The following is a 25211-nucleotide window of genomic DNA, read 5'->3' on the forward strand; positions in this document are numbered from 1 at the left end:
TCCGCGATGAGACACAGCACACACGTCTGGCTCGTTCAAGCTATCGGCACGGAATGAAAGCTTCCATTATGTTGGTACCCAAATGGCGTCAGACAGCGGTTCCAAGATCGACATAGGCGCACGGATCAATAAAGCAAGGGATGCCTTTGCGAGGAAATATCTGGAAAAACAACAGGCAGATAAGTGAACGCACCAAAATCCGAATTTCCAGATCTAACGTAAAATCTGTGCTATTATACGCTAGCGAAACATGGTGTGCTAATCAACAGATGCATGTGGTACATAATTCGGGCCTCTTGGCCTCACAATTGGATCTCAAACAACGAGCTCCATCGTCGTAGGGGCGGAAACGAAATCTGTAAACAAGCATTTGATTGGAACCCAGCGGTACATCATAGCAGAGGTAGACACAGAGGGTCATGAAGCCTCAATAAATAAAAAAGAAATCGACCGAAATCTAACCTGGACATCGCTCAGGATGTAGATCTTTTAAGTCGGCCTTTTGCACCACCGGAGGTGTACAGGACCCATAAGTAGATGCAAATGAAGGATTCGTTTGCAAGCATTGTACTAACATCAAACGGAATTTTATCGGCTGAAAAACGTTGATGAGTTTTTGTAAAACAAACCCTCGATATAATTATTTTGTTTTCAAAAAATGTGGCGATAGCAATAGCCTGTCGGGAATACCTGCTGTCTCTCTGTTTATTGTCCAATAATTTATTGATTATGTGTGGTCCATTTTTTGCTAAATGATGCGTACCATTCGCAATCAGTTCAGATGATAGATTATTTTATCAGACATTCAATGAGAAGCACCAGTTGTTACTACGGTAATGAACTTCGATCGGCGATAATTGCATTAGAAAAAGACTTGGGCTGTGATACAGTTCAACATATTTTCAATATTTTTCATATAAAAATTTAAAGCAATTTCAAAGTGTACTTTTTAATTGGTCAGCATTTTGTACTCACTAAACAGGTCCTTGATTAATTTGTCATGCTTCTGTCATGCCAGCCTTTCCCTCCCTTTGTTTTCCTGTTCGTCATTTTCCATATTCATCGCCTCCTCTACCGTATTGGGAAGCTGAGTATTGAGTGTTTCCGGAAATTCCAGTATCGCTAGCCCAGATGCAATGCCAATGCTTCCGAATATGACCATTGGTAGCGGGGCCCAGACTTTAGCCAGCAGGGGTGTTTGAGGTGCGATCATTGAACCGATTCGTCCGAACATAGAGCAGACAGACAGGAGACTTTGCCGTAAGTTCGTTGGGAAGATTTCAACCGTGTATATGTAGAGCGTACCAAAGGACATCGTAATGGTCATCTTACCGGCTAGGAACAGTACGAGACTAAGCCAGTGGTTCCCTAAAAAGATGCTGTTTAGTATGGGAAAAATCGGAAAAAAAAACTGATCAGTTACCTGTAGGTATGAACTCTGAAAGGAAGCAGAACAATCCACAAAGTATCATAGTGGTGCAAAGAGTCACACGTCGCCCTACTCGATCGAGGATAAGTTGCATGATCAGGAATCCAGGGAGCTCAATTAGTGACACCAATATGAAGTTGAGATATTTATCTCCTGCCAAGGAGACAGAGTTCAAACTCAATCCAAAATACACGAGCACATTAGTCAACCAACAGAAAGAGCAGTTGATCACTCGGAGGATTAAACGGCGGTTCTTGAATGCGTTCGTGAGAACGCTGAAGAAATTGTTATTTTCTAGCATCTCAGACCTAGATTCGTTATCGCTCGTCGGGCAGAAGCTTTCAATCGCTGCTGGTGACAGAGTTTTTCTGTTCATTTTTGCCGCCCTTTTGAGAATGTCGAACGCTTTTTCTCGTTGTCCTTTGGAAAGCAGCCATCGTACACTTTCTGTAGTCATCCATAGTAAAGGCATTGAGACTATGCCGGGAATGTAGAGTGCTCTAAGTAGATGGCGCCAATTTCGTAGCAACATGGCTAATAAACCAAGACCAGCTTCAGCAAACGAAAACGCACAAGATATGATATTATTTCCGGTAACCCGCATCTTGGGACCGACCAGCTCCAAAGCCAGAACGAATGCCGTTGTATACATTGTAGAGCCGATTAGTGGATCTAGAAATTCTAGTACGATGAACATTTCATAGCTAGACGCAAATGATCGTATCACACCAAAAATAGCACTGCCGGCCACACTTAGAAGCAGCACCAAACGTCTGCCAAAACGATCGGATATGTATCCCGCGATAGGCAGCGCCACGAATTGTCCCACATTATTGATGGTTCCGACGAGGGTCAGCTTCCAATCGTTATGAGGGCAAGTGATGTTAAAATCGTTCACGATTGTCACTTCATCGTTTTCGTAGATAAAGCTGTCGCATTGAATAATGGTTCTCCGATCGAACTCATCGGCGTCGCACAAGAGGTTATCTGCGCTCGCATTAGTTATCGGTCGAAACCGTTCACATTGCGCCGGAATTCCATTAACGATTGGAACAGTATTGTTCAACCATTCTGGGTAGAAAGCAGCAGTCGGTCCATTATCACATCCTGGTACCTCACATCTACAACGAGGCAAGAAATACAGCCCAATTATTGCATCATGAACATAAGTAGTCCTACGACTACCTCCTCACCTGTAGTTCAAATTTCCCGCTGTGAACACGTAGCTTAGCGTGAAGAATGCGTTAAGAATAATCGGTATTACCATCAACCCATATTGTCGGATTTGGAAACGACCAAACTGGCCGATCTCGTTTAGCACTCCGTCAAGATCAATGTCATCTTCCGATTTCGGCATTTTTGCAACCACCTACGTCGAGAACCAGCATGCACTACTCGCGCGACACGAAAACACCAAATTCACTCCGTAGACTGGTGCCGACCACCTCACTATAAACGTGGTAAAGCGAAATGAATGAATCTATTTCAGGATCGGATCGCCACCAAACGCATGCGCTTTGTCAAAACACTATAACTATAAATGCACAAACTGGCAGCCGGAAGATTTTTCCACTTTTATCCTGGAATTCCAACTGATTGGTTTTGACCAGTTGTCAACGACGGGCATCCCAGTTGTATCAATTATCAAACACTAATTGGAATCAATTTGGTCAACGCTTTTGGCATCCACCGCGTAGACTTTTCTCACACATCTTACTCTACCGGTTCACAGCCTCGTGGGAAGACGCGACAGTAGGTGGAGGGCAGTGTGGGTCCCGCTAAATGGGTCGCGAAATTGCCACTACCGACTGCCTGGCCGGGTGTCTACGTAAACAATTGCCAGCGCTGGCGACGGTGGCGACTGGGTTGCGACTAACCGCGATGGTGTCTGTAATTAAACTGAATTGAAAGCAATACGAGGATGTCGTCGAACAGACGATTGAGGCGTGAACATATGTGAATGTAAATTGGATGAATCGGACAGTGATCTCGTGGTAAGCGCATTATCAGTTACAATACCGTCTTCGACAGAGAGTAAAAGTTTCGCGCGCTTTTCTGTGCTCTGGTACTACAAGCACGTTGTGGCATTAATTAAACTCGGCTCTTTTATGATTTATTAACACTCATGTTGAGAGCCTATCAAAATACAATACAAAATACAAATCTTTTTGAATAATTTTTAAATCTCTATTGTTAGATCAATCAACCTAGCAGTGACAGTGCCTACCTCGAGTAATAACGGGTGGCCACTAAATAGTGGGAATGGAAAGAATGTTTCGGGAAAAAACTACAAAGAAGTACAGTTTAATCTAATTTATGTTATACAAAGAGTTGTCCTTAGTCTTCAAACTTAACTAAATAAAATTTCCATTAAAAATTAGAAATTTTCCATAAACAACTAGGAAATTGCCAATAAAGAAATCAGGGTATGAGCAATAAATAAATATAAAATTTCCACAACTAAAACAAAAATTCCGTAAACAATTAAGAATTTTCCACAAAACAAAAATAAATAAGCATTTAAAAAAGCAAAAATAGCAATTATAAACGAAGAATATAGAAGAAATGAAAATATTCCACGAAAAAAATACAAAATTTCCATAAATAAATCAATATTAGCAATAAACAATTACAAAATTTTCCACAAAATAAATTTTTTTTTTCCATAAAAAATTAAAAATTTTCCACAAAATAATCAAAAAAGAGCAATAAAAAAATAAGAAAATTTCCATAAAAAAAATACAAAAACGCAATAAAGCTGATGAAATTTTACATGAACTTCAAACGCTTTTAAAGAAGGAAAAAAAGCAGAGTTTGATTGCTTTTTTATATTTCTTTATGGAAATTTTCTTATTTTTTATTGCTCTTTATTGATCATTTTGTGGAAAATTTTTATTTTTTTTATGGAAAAAATATATTTATTTTGTGGAAAATTTTGTAATTTTTTATTGCTAATATTGATTTATTTATGGAAATTTTGTATTTTTTTTTAAATTTTATATTTATTTATTACTCATACCCTGATTTTTTTATTGGTAATCTCCTATTTTTTATGGGAATTTTCTAATTGTTTAGGGGGAGTATTTGTTTGAGTCATATTAGCATAAGGTACCGTGCAGTGTAGTTTAGTCTTGCTGGTATGACATGACCACTGGACGGCTCTGCCTCATCAATTTTTCGAATGCAGCTTCTGATCCTGTCAATGCGTTGCTTCGTGTCTTTGGCCTTAATCACCTCTGTATACAATGGAGCTAAGTAGACCAAAAAATTCTAAGACAGTTTTCAAAATATTTTCACGTTTAAAATGGTTCACCGTGTACTTTTCCCAGAATCTTTATTCGCTTGAAAAAATGTACAATGCGCGCCGCGTACTTCCTCTTTTGATTTGACGGTATGTGATAAACAATGTTGATGTAAAAGTGTGTGTGACAAGTTAAAGGATTAATTTTGAGGATTCATTCACATTAAGTAATATTTCTGTGAAAGCATTATTGTTCTGATAAAATAGTACTGAAGTCATTTAGTGGACACCCGTTAGGTGTTAGAGCAACTAAGGGAGATGTAATAAATATGTAGTAATTATTTTAGTGGTAGACCTTGATCCAGCTATAAAACCGAGCTAGCTGTATTTTACTTCTTGATTGTAACTTGGTACAAACAGGGTGGGAAAAGATTATCTGTGTTTAACACTCTATTGATCATAACTTTACTATTTGCATATTGAATAACAAAATATTCATGGACAAAGTGAATATATTACCACAGATTATAATACTCATAGCGATGTCCTCAAATAAGCCATTTTACGAGACAGTTTCGATCAGCTGATCGAATCTTCACCATCAATTGAGTGGACGGCTCGGCGTTTTGTTTTGGTAAATTTGCATGGCAACCATCATCATTTCGTCATCATCATCATCATTTCGTTTCATTTTCGCAAGTGTTCCGTATAAAAAGTAAATATTAGTGTTAGGTCTCCTGTCATTTCACCCGTTTCGTAAAATAGCTTATACCCTCATTTAGCTGATACAAAGAATCTACACGGTTAGAAAAAAGTACCTAATTTTAGGTACTTTTTTTCTCTTGCATCTCCCTCCCTCTTTCCTTTGTTGTCATAAAATGAAGAGCAAAACCACTCAACAAGGGCAGTAAAGTGTGGGAACCCAACGTTAAGTAATATCATGTTTACAAAAGTTGAGTGAAATTTACCTAACTTTTGGTTAGTTTCTATTTAAAATTAAGTATATTTTACTTAATATTAAGTGAATTTTACTTAATTTCAAAAAAAAATTACTTAATTTTGGGTTCCCACACTGAACCCCTGATTTGAGTGAAAAGTACCTAATATTAGGTACTTTTTTCTAACCGTGTATGACAAAAGGTCGAAAGACAAAAGGTTGAAGGATTTAAGGTCGAATGGACAAATGTTCGACAGGACAAAAGGTCGAAAGGACAAAAGGTCCAAAGGGGCAAAGGCTCGAAATTACAAAATTGGTTAAAATTGATAAGCCATAGTATTGAGAACAGTACAAAGCAAAACTATGATTTAGATATCGTCATCGGGGGTGACAATTGGTCAAATAAAGGTCAAATTGGGTCATGTTTTCAACAACTTAGAATGTCTTTATAATGGAATTAATGTATTTGGAAACAAGGATATTGTGACACATCGCTTAAAGAGACTGACAATCTTCTGTATCTCCATGATCGACATCGGAATGTAATGTATAGGAATGTATAGGAAGTCGCGTTGGTTAGCTGCGAAATAATTCATTATACGACACTGATTCAAAGATACCAAAACTAACGTGTTTCACTCAAACATGCACTCGAAGCGACACGTGTTACAAGAGCACGATCTAACAAGTACTAATTATTCAACTTCATCGTCCCGAGAACTAATAAAAATCATACAATGCTCGCCCTGGCTGCTGTATATTCACTGTAAATTGGTTAAAGAACTGCCCATGAAATAAAGAAGAAGAAATCTCGGGGAAATGTAACAAGCTATAGATTTTTCTTCAGAAACATGTTTTCAACCTTGTTGTCGTATATTTTGTCTTTGTACAGAATTATAGAATTTTAAATTTTGGGCTTTCGACCTTTCGTCCATTCGATCTTTTGTCCCTTAGACCTTTTGTCTTTCGACCTTCTGTCCCAAAGCCGATACAAATACTTTCAAACGTTCAGGAAAATCATCGACAATGCTCGCTGCTTGCCCCACAGATTTGGTTATATGTATCACCAATGATCTCTCATCACAATTAGAATTAGTTCTGATAGTGTATATTCGGCTATCTCAGACATTGACTCAGTTAAAGATTATTTTTGTTTAGTAGAATGCCTTTATCTAATTCACACCACATATTTATCAAATTCGTTCATTAAATAGGCTCAGGCGTGCTCAGGGTTTGCAGAAATCGCTCTCAATAGATAACGATCAACGATAAAAGAGAGGCAGAAACTGTTTCGAATCATAACAAGCCATGATAACAAATTTATCAAACTTGTATACAAGTGCAAAAAAACAGAATCGGATAGGCAGCCCCCACAGAAAAATAATGATTCTCGCTTTGTTTTCGCTCATTTCGTGTTGGTTACTGCACAGCTGTGTAAAACAAGTTGAAATGCATCATCAGAGCCAGTGCTCCCCGCATTTGGAGCTTTCTAAAATAAATCATGACAGCTTGGGAAAAAAAAGTCTCTCACGGTATGCTACATATCGTATATGTATACAGAAATGATGAGTGAGAGACTTGTTCATTCTCTTTAGGATTCAATCCCTGGGCGATAAGTGAAGGACTTGTTCATTCTCTTTAGGATTCAATCCCTGGGCGTGCTCAACACTTTAATTCTTTGTTGTATGTATAATCAATATCCTAGCAGGATACTTTTGCCGGCCTCTATCTGGTTCTCTGTTGATTATCGTTTTCTCCATTCTTTTATCCGAGATTCGCAGCCCACTGAAGTCTACCGTATTTTTTACGATTCACAATATTTTCTTCTTTGCAAACTTGATACAGCTTGTAAATCATGCGTCTGCATAACACATTATTTTCTACTTTCCCTCCAGGCTTGTAAAATGTCATCTGCATGTCATTTGACTAATTTGTTCATAACTTTCTTCAGAAGCCCAATTTGCTTTTAGATGTACGCATAACGCTTGACTAGTACTATATTTCTGTCTAAGGGTACTTTGCTCTGAATATAACATTTGAGGGTTGAGAGTGAAATCTCTTCAAAATGTCACGTGTCATTTGACATAATGTCATTTGAATGACATTTTGACTCCCACGCCCCAGATTGCATAATTACAGCAATGTCTAGTTAGACAAAGTTGTAGCCACATTTAAGCGCTATAAAATCGTCATACTTGATAGTTGATAGCTAACTACTGTAAAAAGTTCTGGGAAAATTATACAAACGAAAGCAATTGACATTTTACTACACTGTTTCCCTCTGCGTATTGTACGAAGCACTTTCGGTCAGCCTCTTTCAACCCCTACGCTTCATGTCACGAATTAAGGGTATGCGATAACACATTTTTTTTCCTAACGAAACGAAATGAAACGAAATATAAAATGTCTATGATGATACGAAACGGAACGAAACGAAATTTAAATTTTGTTTTTGGATTGGTTATATATTATATGATTTCATTTTTTTCGAAGTTAAATAACGGTTTTGTGACCAATAGCGTTATAGTTACAGAAGAAGCAGGCTTTGATAAATCGCCGCGTTTCCGTTTATATATAGACCAATGCAAACTCTAACTTAACCTCACGTATTTTGACAGTTCACAGAGCTTGTTAACAAGGTGTTAGAAGAAAAATCGATGAAGGGAAAATTAAAATTCATATTTTTAGTTTAAAATTGTTGTGATCCGAGTATTTTAGTGATATTCTTTGCATTCAGCATGAAATCAATCCCAAAGGATATCTACATGCGAATAAAATGAACAAACAATTTTATCGGAAGCTTTGCCGGAGACTAAGTCCTGATGAAATAGCTCTGTGAACTGTCAACCTACGTCATCATGCACTAGTCTATTACCAGCAGACCCGTCGAACTTCGACTCGCCCACAATGGATTAGTTAGCACAAACTTTTATTTTGTATTCACAATATAAGTTTGAATGTTTGCTCTACGATTAGAAAGACAGAGCAAACGTCAAAACTTCTAGAGCGGGAAGGGGTCTCGAACCATTATATAAACATTTCTTATCTTTAAAAAGCTCCACATGCCAAACCTATCATAGAAACATTTCTTGTCATCAAAAACTCCCATATGTCACATTTGGTTTCATTTTCTTGATTAGTTCCTGACTTATGTAAATATTTGTGTTTCATTTGTATGGAAACCCCCTTTTCCAAATAGGGGAGGTCTTGAACCATCATGTGAGCCTTTCCCGGCCCGAGAAACATCTGTATACAAAATTTCAGGCCGATCGGCCGATCAATAGTTTCCGAGTCTATAAGGGTCAGACAGACAGTTTTGTATGTAGGTATGCTTAAATGAGACTGCTCTTATCTCAGGTGCAAGATACTGCTTTCATTAGATAATTAAGAATAGCTTTCAATCATCTATTGATAGGACTGATCCCTACTTATGGTGCACTTATCATTTGAAAATGCATCTAACAATGGATTTCACTAATTTCCACAACATTTCTTATAATTATTGAAATTTTTACATGCCACTTTATTTATACAAAATTTCACATCCAAAGTTCATTCTAATTTGTATTATTCCATAGTTCAAGTGAACTCTGATCAAACCGAGTTATAGCTAGTAGGATAAATCTCTGAGTTCAGCCCTGTATGGTGATTGCATGCAAGTCCTGTTCTAAACTTGCATGCATATCAGTAGCGACCATAGAAGTATGAAGTAACCTAGGCACCGCATGGTGGCAGCACATAATCAGTACTAATAAAAATAATTGTTGGTTCTATAGTTTAACAGATGGCCAATAAATCTATACGTTGAAACAAATCTGATCTACACCGTGGACCTCCGATAATTTGAACGGTACCTCATTCATAAACGGAATTTAGGATAGGACCCAAGTAACCAAAAGTTCCTCTAAGAGTAAGTTTTTCGAAAAATGAACTCTTAAATGAACTTTTGGTTACTTGGGGAGGCCCTGAGGGTCGACTTTCATATTCCAATCAACTCACCTCGACGAATTGAGGTGTTGTCGTCAGTGTGTTTAAACATGTTCAAATTTCAAAAAGTTTCTTTAAATCGAACGGTCAACTGGTGTTCAAAATTCTTATGCTAGGATAGACCTCTGGTTAAAATTTTAGCTCATTCAGTCAAAATTTCATTTCATTTATTTAATTTACATCCAAACAGATAACACTGAATCAACAATTTGACGCCACAATATACGGTTCGAGGCCGCATCTCTCCATCCTCGAATGCGCCCCTCGCTCGCCAAGTCGTTTTGCACCTGGTCTGCCCATCTCGCTCGCTGTGCTCCACGCCGTCTCGTACCCGCCGGATCGGAAGCGAACACCATCTTTGCAGGGTTGCTGTCCGGCATTCCCGTCTCTCGAATACTCCGCAAGTTGCAAGTCCTCCTCGAGCATTGTCCATGTTTCATGTCCGTAGAGGACAACCGGTCTTATTAGCGTCTTGTACATGACACATTTGGTGCGGTGGCGAATCTTTTTCGACCGCAGTTTCTTCTGGAGCCCGTAGTAGGCCCGACTTCCACAGACGATGCGCCTTCGTATTTCACGACTAACGTTGTTGTCAGCCGTTAGCAAGGATCCGAGGTAGACGAATTCCTCGACCACTTCGAAGGTATCCCCGTCTATCGTAACACTGCTTCCCAGGCGGGCCCTGTCGCGCTCGGTTCCGCCCACAAGCATGTACTTTGTCTTTAACGCATTCACCACCAGTCCAACTTTTGTTGCTTCACGTTTCAGGCGGGTGTACAGTTCTGCCACCTTTTCAAATGTTTGGCCGACAATGTCCATGTCATCCGCGAAACAAATAAATTGACTGGATCTGCTGAAAATCGTACCCCGACTGTTACACCTGACTCTCCGCATGACACCTTCTAGCGCAATGTTGAACAACAGGCACGAAAGTCCATCACCTTGTCTTAGCCCCGGCGCGATTTCAACGAACTGGAGTGTTCGCCCGAAATCTTCACACAGTTTTGCACACCATCCACCGTTGCTTTGACCAGTCTGGTAAGCTTCCCAGGGAAGCTGTTCTCGTTCATAATTTTCCATACCTCTACGTGGTCTATTCTGTTGTATGCCGTCTTGAAATCAACGAACAGATGATGCTTTGGGACCTGGTATTCACGGTATTTTTGAGGAATTCGCCTTACAGTAAAGATCTGTTCCGTTGCCGACGGGCCGTCAACGAAGCCGGCTTGATAACACGAACTCATTCTTTAATGGTGACAGACGACGGAAGATGATCTGGGATATCACTTTGTAGGCATTGAGGATGGTGATCGCTCGAAAGTTCTCACACCCCAGCTTGTCGCCTTTCTTGTAGATGGGGCATATAACACCTTCCTTCCACTCCTCCGGTAGCTGTTCGGTTTCCCAGATTCTGACTATCAGTTTGTGCAGGCAAGTGGCCAGTTTTTCCGGGGCCATCATGATGAGCTCAGCTCCCATACCATCCTTACCAGCTGCTTTATTGGCCTTTAGCTGTTGAATGGCATCCTTAACTTCCCTCAAGGTGGGGGCTGGTTGGCTTCCATCGTCCGCTGAACTAACGTAGTCATCTCCTCCGCTGCCTTGACTTTCACTGTCTGTACTCTCAGCGCCATTCAAATGTTCCTCGTAGTGCTGCTTCCACCTTTAGATCACCACACGTTCGTCCGTCAAGATGCTCCCATCTTTATCCCTTTGCGGGATGCGTTGAGCTTCTGATAGAACTTGCGTGTATCTTGAGGACGGCACAGCTGTTCCATCTCCTCGCACTCCGCTTCTTCCAGGCGGCGTTTCTTCTCCTGAAAAAGGCGGGTCTGCTGTCTCCGCTTCCGTCTATAAAGTTATACATTCTGCCGGGTACCTTGCTGCAGCGCGACCGCCCGCACTGCATCCTTTTCCTCCAGAATCTGTCTGCACTCTTCGTCGAACCAATCGTTCCGTCGACTTCGACCCATATACCCGACGTTGATCTCCGCTGCGTCGTTAATGGCTGCTTTAACTGTATTCCAGCAGTCCTCAAGAGGGGCCCCATCGAGCTCACCCTCTTCCGGCAACGCTGCCTCGAGATGCTGCGCGTATGCAGTGGAGACATCAGGTTGCTTCAGTCGCTCTAGGTCGTACCGCGGCGGTCGTCGGTACCGAACATTGTTGATGACGGATAGTTTTGGGCGCAGTTTAACCATCACCAGATAGTGGTCAGAGTCGATGTTAGCGCCACGATATGTCCTGACGTCGATAATTTCGGAGAAGTGCCGTCCATCAATCAGAAAGTGGTCGATTTGTGATTCTGTCTGCAGTGGTGATCTCCAGGTGTACCGTTACGGGAGGCTGTGTTGCAAGTAGGTGCTGCGAATGGCCATATTCTTGGAGGCGGCGAAATCAATTAGTCGTAGGCCGTTTTCGTTCGTCAGCCGGTGAGCGCTGAACTTTCCAATAGTCGGTCTAAACTCCTCCTCTTGACCCACCTGAGCTTCAAATCTCCTATGATGATTTTGACGTCGTGGCTTGGGCAGCTGTCGTACTCACGTTCCAGATGCGCGTAGAATGCGTCCTTATCATCATCAGTGCTTCCGGAGTGTGGGCTATGGACGTTGATTATGCTGAAGTATACCTGAAGTATAGCTGAAGTATGATATTGTGGGCTTCGTGGCCGTGCGGTTAGCGACGTCAATCGTCTAGACGCATGTGCTGTGGAGTGTGGGTTCGATTCCCGCCCCAGTAAGGAGAAAACTTTTCGTAAAGCGAAAAGTTCTCCACTGGTCCACTGGGTGTTGTGTGAATGTCCTGTCCGTTGTCTAATGCTAGATGTTAAGTGTTCAGTCTGTGCGACCTCTGGTCGAAGACGGTGACCCTGTCTTTTTAAGTTGAAGAACCGGCCTTTGATCCTCAACCTGCACATTCTTTCATTGATCGGCCACCACCCGATCACGCGCCTTTGCATATCGCCCATCACAATGAAAGCTGTTCCCAGCTCGTGTGTGTTGCCGCAGCTCTGGTAGATGATATGATTACCTGGATCCCTTCCAACAAACCTCCTGCAGCGCTATGATGCCGAATCCACGGTCCTTGAGCACATCGGCGAGTATGCGTGTGCTCCCGATGAAGTTGAGAGATTTGCAGTTCCACGAACCGAGTTTCCAATCGCTAGTCCCTTTTCGTCGCAGTGGTCTTCGCCGATGGTTCCGGTCCGTACTCTCTTGTTGATTGTTCGTTGCGTGAGTTTTTTTTTTGGCTGGCTTGCAGGGCCTGACACCAAACCCCCTAAATTTCCGGAGGATCATTCCTTCTTATTTCCGGTGGACCATGGTGCACAGTTTCACTTAGAGTCCCTCGCTGGCACTCGGACGATGATCAGCCGCCCTTAACATGGAGAATAGACGCTGTTGTGACTTGTTAGCCGATCCTGACATGGAGAACAGACGCTTTGTAAGATTTGCACCTCCGGAGAGGAGCAAACTCCCCTTCCCTGTCAGCATACGACCATAGTTCCCACCGGGGTTGGTTACCCGATCTTCCCTAAGGTTGCTCGTATCCCGGCCAGCACCGCGGGGAGGTAGGGATAGGAGTTGCTGGGTAAGAGGCTAAGGACCGCGAGATGGGGTCTATTTTATTCCTTCAGGTACGCGAAGTACCAATGGTACGCTTTACCCAGCATTTGCCGTGCCAAACCATTATATAAACATTTCTTATCTTTAAAAAGCTCCACATGCCGAACCTATCATAGAAACATTTCTTGTCATCAAAAACTCCCATATGCCACATTTGGTTTCATTTGCTTGATTAGTTCCTGACTTATGTAACTTGTGTTCTGACTTGTGTTCAATTTGTATGGAAACCCCCTTTTCCCAATAGGGGAGATCTCGAACCATCTTATGAGTCTTTCCCGGCCCGAGAAACATCTGTATACAAAATTTCAGGCCGATCGGCCGATCAATAGTTTCCGAGTCTATAAGGGTCAGACAGACAGAAATTATTTTGTATGTAGGTATGCTTAAATGAGACTGCTCTTATCTCAGGTGAAAGATACTGCTTTCATTAGATAATTAAGAATAGCTTTTAATCATCTTTTGATAGGACTGATCCCTACTTATGGTGCACTCATCATTTGAAAATGCATCTTGCAATGGATTTCACTAATTTCCACAACATTTCTTATAATTATTGAAATTTTTACATGCCACTTTATTTATACAAAATTTTACATCAAAAGTTCATTCTAATTTGTATTATTCCATCTGATCAAACCGAGTTATAGCTAGTAGGATAAATCTCTGAGTTCAGCCCTGAATGGTGGTTGCATGCAAGTCCTGTTCTAAACTTGCATGCATATCAGTAGCGACCATAGAAGTATGAAGTAAACTAGGCACCGCATGGTGGCAGCACATAATCAGTACTAATAAAAATGATTGTTGTTTCTATAGTTTAACAGATGGCCAATAAATCTATACATTGAAACAAATCTGCTCCACACCGTAGACCTCTGATAATTTGAACGGTACCTCATTCATAAACGGAATTTAGGATAGGACCCAAGTAACCAAAAGTTTCTTTAAGAGTAAGTTTTTCGAAAAACGAATTTTGGTTACTTGGGGAGGTCCTGAGGGTCGACTTTCATATTCCAATCAACTCACCTCGACGAATTGAGGTGTTGTCGTCAGTGTGTTTATACTTGTTCAAATTTCAAAAAGTTTCTTCAAATCGAACGGTAAACTGTTGTTCAAAATTCTTATACTAGGATGGTATGGTTAAAACCTATGGACCTATGGTTAAAATTTTAGCTCATTCAGTCAAAATTTCATTTCATTTATTTAATTTACATCTAAACAGATAACACTGAATCAACAATTTGACGCCACAATATACGGTTCGAGGCCGCATCTCTCCATCCTCGGATACGCCCCACGCTCGCCAAGTCGTTTTGCACCTGGTCTGCCCATCTCGCTCGCTGTGCTCCACGCCGTCTCGTACCTGCCGGATCGGAAGCGAACACCATCTTTGCAGGGTTGCTGTCCGGCATTCCCGTCTCTCGAATACTCCGCACAATGCAAGTCCTCCTCGAGCATTGTCCATGTTTCATGTCCGTAGAGGACAACCGGTCTTATTAGCGTCTTGTACATGACACATTTGGTGCAGTGGCGAATCTTTTTCGACCGCACTTTCTTCTGAAGCCCGTAGTAGGCCCGACTTCCACAGACGATGCGCCTTCGTATTTCACGACTAACGTTGTTGTCAACCGTTAGCAAGGATCCGAGGTAGACGAATTCCTCGACCACTTCGAAGGTATCCCCGTCTATCGTAACACTGTCGACTTCGACTTATATACCCGACGTTGTTCTCCGCTGCATCGTTAATGGCTGCTTTGACTGTATTCCAGCAGTCCTCAAGAGGGGCCCCATCGAGCTCACCCTCTTCCGGCAACGCCGCCTCGAGATGCTGCGCGTATGCAGTGGCGACATCAGGTTGCTTCAATCGCTCTAGGTCGTACCGCGGCGGTCGTCGGTACCGAACATTGTTGATGACGGATAGTTTTGGGCGCAGTTTAACCATCACCAGTTGGAGTCGATGTTAGCGTCACGATATGTCCTGATGTCGATAATGTCGGAGAAGTGCCGTCCATCAATCAGAACGTGGTCGATTTGTGATTCTGTCTGCAGTGGTGATCTCCAGGTGTACCGCTACGGGAGGCTGTGTTGGAAGTAGGTGCTGCGAATGGCCATATTCTGGAGGCGGCGAAATTAATTAGTCGTAAGCCGTTTTCGTTCGCCAGCCGGTGAGCGCTGAGCTTCCCAATAGTCGGTCTAAACTCCTCCTCTTGGCTAACCTGAGCGTTCAAATCTCCTATGATGATTTTGACGTCGTGGCTTGGGCAGCTGTCGTATTCACGTTCCAGCTGCGCGTAGAATGCGTCCTTATCATCATCAGTGCTTCCGGAGTGTGGGATATGGACGTTGATTATGCTGAAGTTGAAGAACCGGCCTTTGATCCTCAACCTGCACATTCTTTCATTGATCAGTCACCACCCGATCACGCGCCTTTGCATATCGCCCATCACTATGAAAGCTGTTCCCAGCTCGTGTGTGTTGCCGCAGCTCTGGTAGATGATATGATTACCTAGATCCCTTCCAACAAACCTCCTGCAGCGCTACGATGCCGAATCCACGGTCCTTGAGCACATCGGCGAGTATGCGTGTGCTCCCGATGAAGTTGAGAGATTTGCAGTTCCACGAACCGAGTTTCCAATCGCTAGTCCCTTTTCGTCGCAGTGGTCTTCGCCGATGGTTCCGGTCCGTACTCTTTTGTTGATTGTTCGTTGCGTGAGTTTTTTTTTGCTGGCTTGCAGGGCCTGACACCAAACCCCCTAAATTTCCGGAGGACCATTCCTCCTTATTTCCGGTGGACCATGGTGCACAGTTTCACTTAGAGTCCCTCGCTGGCACTCGGACGATGATCAGCCGCCCCTAACATGGAGAACAGACGCTGTTGTGAGCCGATCCTGACATGGAGAACAGACGCTCAATAAGATTTGCACCTCCGGAGAGGAGCAAACCCCCCCTTCCCTGTCAGCATACGACCATAGTTCCCACCGGGGTTGGTTACCCGATCTTCCCTAAGGTTGCTCGTTGTCGTGATCGTAGGTGCTAGCCGAGCTCCACTCCAACAATGGCTACGCAGCTCGCGGCCTGTCGTCAGACTGAGAATGTCTGCTGCCGCTGTCGATCAAGGCGCCGATGGACAGAGGGCGGTGCCACCCGCTTGCTCATCCATCGGAACCGATCTTCCACTCGGATTCCCTCCGAGATTTTATCGCTGCTGTCCGCTGCTGCCCGCTGAGTGTCCGTCACTCTCTGCATCCGTCGATAAACTGGTCCTATTAGGCATTGTGCGCTTTATTTATACTTTGCGTTGGCATGGATTTTCCCTCCAAATTTCCCCTCTCTTCTGACAGATGTTCACTTTCTAAAGAATAGAGCGTTCCCGCGAATGAGTATTGGGAAATCTAGCATATTTTATTGACTAAACTGCATCTTTTCAATTGGATGCAAAGTTCTCAATATTAATAAAACAGTTCTTTCTTGTATTTTTCATCTCACTCTCTCTATCCAATCTCTTATACTACACTCGTATCCCGACCAGCACCACGGGGAGGTAGGTGTAGGAGCTGCTGGGTAAGAGGCTAAGGACCGCGAGATGGGGTCTATTTGATTCCTTCAGGTACGCGAAGTACCAATCCCAAGTAACATTTTGAGTTTTATCATACTCTATTAGCAGTTTTGAAGAGGAAATTTTCAAGACTAACATTAAAACTAAAATCTACATGACAACCTCTTGATGACCGCTACAAGATTTTGTTATGACCAAGTGGACCACTCTTGAGATCGTCTTCAAAGCAAGTTAAAGGTTATTCATAAGAGTTCCATAAAACCGCTGTCAAAAAAGGGAATTTCTCTTCCGTGTAACTTTTTGTTATTGTTTTGTAGAAAAAGGATAATCGTAGAAATGGAAAATGAATGAAATAAAAAAACAACATCACGAATATGGATGAAAAATAATGTTTAATTATTGGAAATTGGATCTCGATTCTGTTCGCGTGCTTGCAAATTTTTCTGCGCGTTCGAATTTCTGGTGAAAACAGGTAAGAAAATCAGTTTGTTCAAGTGCGCCATCGTAATACTGTGATTTACGGCCAATTGATAAATCGAAATGCTGCCTTTTTTCTGGTGGCATTCCGATTTGCAAGGGAACATTTCTCGTGCTTCAAATTTTTGAAATCATCTTGAAATGCAGCGATTATTACTAATGACAATGGATTTTGCAAAATATTTACGCCGATATCAAATTATTTTTTTCTACCAGCATGGCTGCTACTGCACTGTGGGCGATTTTTGACGGGCAAAATAACATTTTGCATTACTTTCAAATACAGTAAGTATTTTGCTGAAAGTTGCTGCAATCGGTTCCTTACGATCAGTTTATTTTCATGATGGTTCTATATTCAACTTGGACTAGGCTTGCTTTTCAACTTTGTGGTCAATTAGCATGTTATGTAAATTTCATATTATTGAAAGCTTTTCTTTATCGAATCGTGGTCATTGCACCATTCGTTGTGTATTCATATTTATACCATTTTAATAAGTAGTAAAAGGATATAGTTTGCTTGATTTTTATTATCTGTTACATTTTCAGAAGTGTAATTTGACCAATAAACATCAAAATCTTAAATATGCGAATGCCCAGTTGGGAAAATGTATGTGCTTATTGTTTTCTTTGTTTGAAATGTTTGGGGAACATGGAACAGAAACATCTGTTTATAGCCCATAGTTCACAAGGTTCAAAATAAACATTGTGTTCTTGTACAATACCATTATAAACCTAATTAAAACTACCAAGTAAGACAAGTCTTTGATCAATATATTCGGCTTTATGACAGTTTTCAAAATTGGTTTTATTAGAGTCCTCAAGATAATCATCAGGCCCCTAATAAGCTCATAAAGTATTTGACATTTGTGGTTTTATTGAACGTTTTATTACGATTTTGAAGAAAACTAAAAGTCTTCCAATAAGACTAATCTCGCGGCATTGAGCAAAGCAGCGATAAAATCGTTAAAAATCTTAAATAAATCTATGAAGCCTTTAAAATGTTACTTGTTACCATATGGTACGCTTTACCCAGCATTTGCCATGCCATTTACGACTTAGATATGTCCAAACCAGATGTGACAAACAAACGGGATTTCCTTTTTCCTTAACACGATATTCTAAGTCCTTCAAATCATTCTGAACTTAAGACCAATTCATCTACCAGGTCAGCTAGGCCTGTTAGAAAATCGATAGCAAACCCACCCATCAAGCCATTAGAGGCCATGCGTATGATTTACGATTTAAATTTGTCCAAACCGGATGTTGTACGCATGGTCTCTGAGGGTCTGTATGGTCATGATGAGTTGCTGTCAATTTTCTACCGAGTTTAGTTGACCTGGTAGAACAATTAGTTCGAAGTCCAGAACAATGTGAAGGGCTTAGTTCATCGTATTTGATCATGTCGAAATAAAAAATCATACTCATGGCCCTGAAGGGCCTGTATGGACATGATGCGTTGCTACAAATTTCATGCCGTGCCTAGTTGACCTAGTATAACAATTGTCATTTCGGACATAGTTGACCTGGTAGACCAATTGAGCTGGAAAATAGAATGATTTAGATGACTTTGAACATTTGGTTTCGTCATATCTAAATTGCATGCATGGCCTCTATGCATGTATGGATATGATGTCTTACTATCAATTTTGTACTAAGCATAATTGAACTGGTCTTTTGTCTATTTAAATTCTAAAATGATTTGGAACTGCCATAATATTGGCTGCGTCACGTTTTCCATCACATGTTAAATAGTTTTAGCTCGTTTTCGAGAAAAAAATAGAAATATAATAATTGTTGTCGCGCGGTTATTATACTACCGTCGTTCGGGGTGACATTGGGCCTAGGGGGTAAGATTGGGCCAAAAACGAAAAATGTTTCAACTTCTAATATCTCAGAAACTGTTACGAATTTGGATGAAAACTTCAAACGGTTCGAAATTATATTGAAATTCACGTCTAGGAAATGACAAAACAAATTCCAAAGATTAATTGTGCTCGTACCATAATGCTTGGAATTTGAATGTAAAACTATTGATCGAATGAACCCGTATTAAAATAGTGTCAGTAATGCCCCACAAATCTATTACATAACTAAATTTTAGATCGATGGATACCTGGTGATCATGTTACGATAATCTGTTTGTTGTTTTATCGAATTATATGAATATTTATTTAGCGGTCTAATTTTTTCGTAGCAACGAGCAATGCATGCTAAAAAAGGGTGAGATTGGACCAAGCCTTTGGTTGATTTGCCATACATAGTTGGTAAAAGCCGTAATGTAGGCAATTATCGTCACCGCTGAACTTTATTGTATGTGGCCCAATGTCACCCCCTGTGAGGGGTGAGAATGAGCCAATTTTAAACCACATATAACTTTGAAGAATTTCTCTCATTTATTATTTTTTACGCACACAGTGGTAAATTTATTATTCATGCTTGTACCTAACTAATTACAACTTGATTCCAATATTAACTACTACAGCTTTGTAACATTTACTTCGAGTGTACCACATTTTGGCCCAATGACACCCCCGTAGACGGTACATATTTTCGACCATATAAAAATTGCAATCTGTGTGTTAACCCAAACTTTTGGCCGATGCATATCATGCACTTGAGTAAACAATTTGATTTTTAAAAATAAAACAAAATTTTTCCGCCGAAATTTCATCAATTTCGGATTTCTTTCATTAGTGATGAACTCTAGGATTAAGAAAAATCACTTTAATAAAGAATAAAAAATAAATAAAAGGAGTATCTTTCCAGAAGCTTGGAGCCTACTTTCAAAAGCCTCAGCAAAGTCATTTTAAGATAGTCAAAACCTCCTTTCAAGAGACTCGAAAGACCGCTTTCATCAGGCTCGAAAACCTCCTTTCGAGGGGCTCGGAATTCTTCTTTCAGCCAGCCCCATTTCAAGTGGTTTGGAAGCCTTTTATGGTTAAGAAACATCGTTTTAAGATACTCAATAGTCTATTTTCAATAGGTTCGAAAGCACTCTTTCAATTTAATCCTCTGAGTTACGCTTATTAAAATAGGGGGTACCTCAATGAATACAAAAGCACGAAGTGGTACCTCTTAACAAAAATGTTGAGAACCGCTGATATAGCACAATAAAACCTTGCAATGAAATAATAAATGGGTATGGCTCAATTTTTATTTGTATGTTTTTGTTTTTGTATGTTAGTGTATTCGTAATTAGTGTACCGTTCCGAAGGTGATTCATTCTATTCATTTTGTCTGATAAATTTTTTATTTTTCATGTAGAGTAATATTTTCAAGTATATGTAATTTTAATCTAATATCGATCAAATCGAACTTGTTCTTAGAAGACAGCTTCACCAAGATCCTGTCAAGCATCTAATGTTCTGTACGCTTGCCAGAGAGCACGACCAAAACACTCCATCAAGATCTGTAGACGCCATGCTCGTGCCGTGACAATTTATGTGTAACTTAGATAGCTCCTGTGGTTTGCATACTATGAACTACTCGACCGGCAGCCGCCGTGTGTGCATATGCAAATAAGTGATAATCGCAATTATAATTTAATTACACAATTACTAGCTTATAAATTCTGCGAAAAGCCATTAATCGTCAACTTTCGAGTCTGCAGCCTTATCGGGCCGACGATTGTGGTGAAAACGGCGACTTGAGGCTTTAATTTATGGACCTATCGGTGGTTAGTGTGGTAGTGGTGCGACACCGTTGCCGCCGTAGGCCAAGTCAACAATGGTCAAGCCCTTCCGGCCTGATGTAGCGAGCAGCAAGTTGTTGCATCTCTCGCCCTATCTGTTCGTTTGCGGAGATGCTGATGATCCGGTCGGTAGTGAGGCAGCATGTACGTTACCATCGTCTCCGAGTTCAGGTATACGCATCAGCCTGCTATAAATTGCGCTGTCATTTAAATTAAAGCAACAAATTATCCTTTCCCGGGGCATTAGAGGTCTCTCACTCCATGGCAAGCAACTGGTTAGGTGGGTGTCTGTGGAGTGAGATGTGAACCTTAAGTCAACCGTATCATGAAGTACAAATTATGATTATTTGCCTAATAGCTAAATAGGTGCTAAGGTACCTCTGTCATTACGCATAACTAACACATGTACTGTTCATTATTCAAGGGTATGGGCGGCAAGGCACAAGAACGCGTGGGACGATTGCAATGTGCATTATTTGTTTTAAGCGAAGTCCGGTCTGCAGAACCACCACAGTAGTGCAGCTACAACAGTTTAGCATTCATGCACGTACGGGAATGTACGGCTACTTTATGTTCCGACAGGTCGTAAAATGCATATTAGTTCCAAGAGTTATTACTTTAATGGAAGCTCCCTGGGATCAAGACGTACCCCGATCAGTATTGGTCGCAAATAATTGTCCCGTATGTGGCTTCCCAAACCAGAGCCCGCGTGTGGAAAGTTAATTTCATATGGTCTCTGACTTTTCCTATTACAACCGTTGTGCTGTTACCGAATTCGAATACATCCCGCAGTGTTAGATATATTTACGTGCTGAGCTTATGCCATGGTCTTCAAATTATGTAGCAAAAATGATGGTACTTTTTCTCAAACAGCTTACACTGTATTGGAAACTATAAACAGTTGAAAAGCACATAAAATCGACAAAAGAAAAACAACCACCCTTCGAGAATAATTAAAAGGCCTTATAAAAATTTATAAATCCAGTCCCAAAAAGAGAGTTTTATGACCCAATTCGCTTTGGCCACACTTATTTTACGACCTCGGCTTGAGCGACTGCAACGAGATAGATCCATTTGGGGACCTCAGCCCGAAGACGCGTGCGTTAAATAACCTGCTGTGAGCCGTAAAGGCGGCACATCTTCGGTCCAGGTTTTGCTTCACTACGAAGAACCGCAACATATAACGTGTATCCTCGCACGGCACACAGCGATAAAACTTTGCTTCCAGAACGGCATAATAGATCCCTGAGAAATAAAATTCACAGCTAGTAAAACGAGCTGCAGCATAAATAATTATCACTGGATGAGATATGTTAACAATTTTCTCAGTGCTACTTACGAACAAATTTAGCATTCAGCAACGACGACAAAGGAGAAACATAGTCGGATCGTAAAACATCTTTGCACTTGGCTTTGATAATAATTGCCGATTCCATCCAAACAGTGAGACACTAATTGAATTGCTCAAAACATATTATTCTGATATCTTATCATGATAGTTTAACAGATTTATTGGCTGTGAATGCAGACAGCAAGACAAGTGCTTCTGCAACATTATTACTAGCAAAGAAGACTCATAATGAAGGAGATGGTGGAACAGACTGCCCCGTTAATCAGTTAAATATCTCGAAAATATTACCATTGCAGATTCTGACTAAAAAAATATTACAGAGCCATTTGGGAACTATAGACGAATTCAAGATAGAAAAACCCAGATCAATCCACCTAGAGTTTGGTGGTGCCCTTCTAGCGCATTAAAAAAATAAGAAAAGCACATAAGAGAGTTCGAAATAGCACTCAAAAATAGCGTCATCGACGATGCGTCGAGTAGCAATGAAGACACTACAACTCGTCGCTACTGTGGCATTTCGTGCTGCGACGATGACTATTCAATACCAAATTTTCAAAACGACTTATCTGCTTTCGTGAACAAAGATTCGAACGTCGATTTGACGAATCTGATAGCTCTCCCACCCAAACCAACACCATCAACACGTAGGTGAAGGTTTCTGCTACCTACTGATGAATATACATCCCATTCCTGGAGTCTACACGCGTAACCAAGGACCTAAGGTCTACAAGCGTAACGAAAGAGCTGTTATCTATTTTGTTAAATGGTTCATGTCCTATTTGATATAGTAAACCAAATTCCGTTCCAGGTCATCCAAGAATTCCCTAGACTCCTCAGCCGCGGTTCCATCCCAAATATGTCCTCCGACTATTTGTCTTTCACTTGCGTCTCAAATGTAGGCATATAAGTTGTTCTAAGATCTCCAAACTGTCCTGAAGTTTGAATCAAATGGTCTACCGAATCAACCAAGTCTTTCCTGATGTCCCCAGCCGCGGTAAAAACTCAATCATGTCCTCCAAGTATTTGTCTTTCACTTGAGTCTCAAATCCAGGCATATGAGATGTTGTAAGGTCTCCAAATTGTTCTGGAGTTTAAATCAAATGGTCTACCGAATCAACCAAGTCTTCCATGATGTCTCTAGCCACGGTAACCACCCAATTGTGTCCTCCAAGTATTTGTCTTTCGCTCGCGTCTCAAATCCAGGCATATGAGTTGTTTTAAGATCTCCAAACCAATTATGTCCTCCGAGTATTTGTCTTTCACTAGCGTCTCAAATCTAGGCATATAAGATGTTGTAAGATCTCCAAATTATTCTGGAGTTTGAATCAAATGGTCTACCGAATCAACAATCTAATTATGTCCTCCGAGTATTTGTCTTTTGCTTGCGTCTCAAATGTAGGCATATGAGATCTCCAAATTGTCCTAGAGTTTTAATCAAATGATCTATCAAATCAACCAAGGCTTCCAAGATGTCTCCAGCCGCGGTAACAGCCCAATTATGTCCTCCGAGTATTTGTCTTCTACTTGCGTCTCAAATCTGGGCGTATGAGATGTTGTTAGGTCTCCAAATTGTCCTGGAGTTTGAATTGAATGGTCTACCGAATTAACTAAGGCTTCCATGATGCCCCATCCGCGGTATCAACTGAATTATGTCCTCTGAGTATTTGTCTTCCACTTGCGTCTCAAATCCAGGCATATAAGATGTTTTCAGGTCTCCAAATTATTCTGGAGTTTGAATCAAATGGTCTACCGAATCAACAATCCAATTATGTCCTCCGAGTATTTGTCTTTTGCTTGCGTCTCAAATGTAGGCATATGAGATGTTCTAAGATCTCCAAATTGTCCTAGAGTTTTAATCAAATGGTCTACCAAATCAACCAAGGCTTCCAAGATGTCCCATGCCGTGGTATCAGCTGAATTATTTTCTCAGAGTATTTGTTTTTCACTTGCGTTTCAAATCCAGGCATATGAGCTGTTTTAAGATCTCCAAATTGTTCTGGAGTATGAATCAAATGGTCTACCGAATCAACTAAGGCTTCCATTATGTCCCCAGCCGCGGTAACAACCCAATTATGTCCTCCGAGTATTTGTCTTCCACTTGCGTCTAAATAGGTCGTGTGATACCTCAAGCTTCATTATTCAAGAATAATATTTTAAAGAGTTCCTGGGGCACTTGGGTTCAATCTGGTTACACTGATCACAATCCGGAGAACAGACAAGATTTCACAATGCATAAGAAACATATTTTTAGGATTCCTGGGCTAGTTGGGTTCAATCCGTTACAAAAGCGCCACAATCCGGAAGACTTACGGAAAGGCCATTTCTTAAATTGAGTAAAAATAGATCATGTCACACCTTAAACATAACGATTTTAAAAAACAATGATGAAAATAATATAACAGTGAACCCGTCCTTACTCGATATTGAAGGGATCATCGAGTTAGGGAGGTATCGAGATAGGGAACACATTTATATTTGGCCGAATGCCGTTTGGTCCAATAGTTTAAATTTGTTTCCTTATTAAGTGAGATGTTTGAAGTGAATTGTGAACAGCGAGAACTGAGAAGTGAGAAATGAGATGTTCTAAATGAGTACAAAGTGGTGAGAAGTGATTACTGAGAAACGGAAGTGAGTTTTGAGTAGTGAGATGTGTGCAGTTACACATGAGTAGTGGAAAGTGAGAAATGAGATGTGATATTTGAGTAGTGAAAAGCGAGATGTTGATTAGTGAGAAATGAGTGGAGATATATTAGACAGAAAGAAGAAGAAAGACACTAGAAGGAAGAAGAAAAAAAGAATGGAAGAGAAAAATTTCGTTTCTTACTACTCGTACCTCGGTTCTCACTTCTCACTTTTTATTACTCCCTTCTCATTCCGCATTTTTCACTGCTACCTTTTCACTTCTCTCTTATCACCTCC

At 40.9% G+C, this 25211-nt stretch overlaps 1 protein-coding gene across 1 annotated transcript; it reads right to left on the reverse strand.

The window, feature by feature from the left end:
* Nucleotides 1–946: 946 nt before the first annotated feature.
* Nucleotides 947–3314, reverse strand: LOC134224199 (solute carrier family 22 member 4). The gene is made up of 3 exons (XM_062703487.1): nt 2623–3314; nt 1424–2550; nt 947–1368 (listed from the first exon to the last, which is right to left on the reverse strand). Exons 1-3 carry the CDS (start codon nt 2784–2786, stop codon nt 1010–1012), a joined length of 1650 nt encoding a protein of 549 aa, XP_062559471.1. The 5' UTR covers nt 2787–3314; the 3' UTR covers nt 947–1009.
* Between the last annotated feature and the right edge of the window lie 21897 nt (nt 3315–25211).

This window comes from Armigeres subalbatus, chromosome 3 (genome assembly GCF_024139115.2).
Source record: "Armigeres subalbatus isolate Guangzhou_Male chromosome 3, GZ_Asu_2, whole genome shotgun sequence".
NCBI classification, from domain to species: Eukaryota; Metazoa; Arthropoda; class Insecta; order Diptera; family Culicidae; genus Armigeres; species Armigeres subalbatus.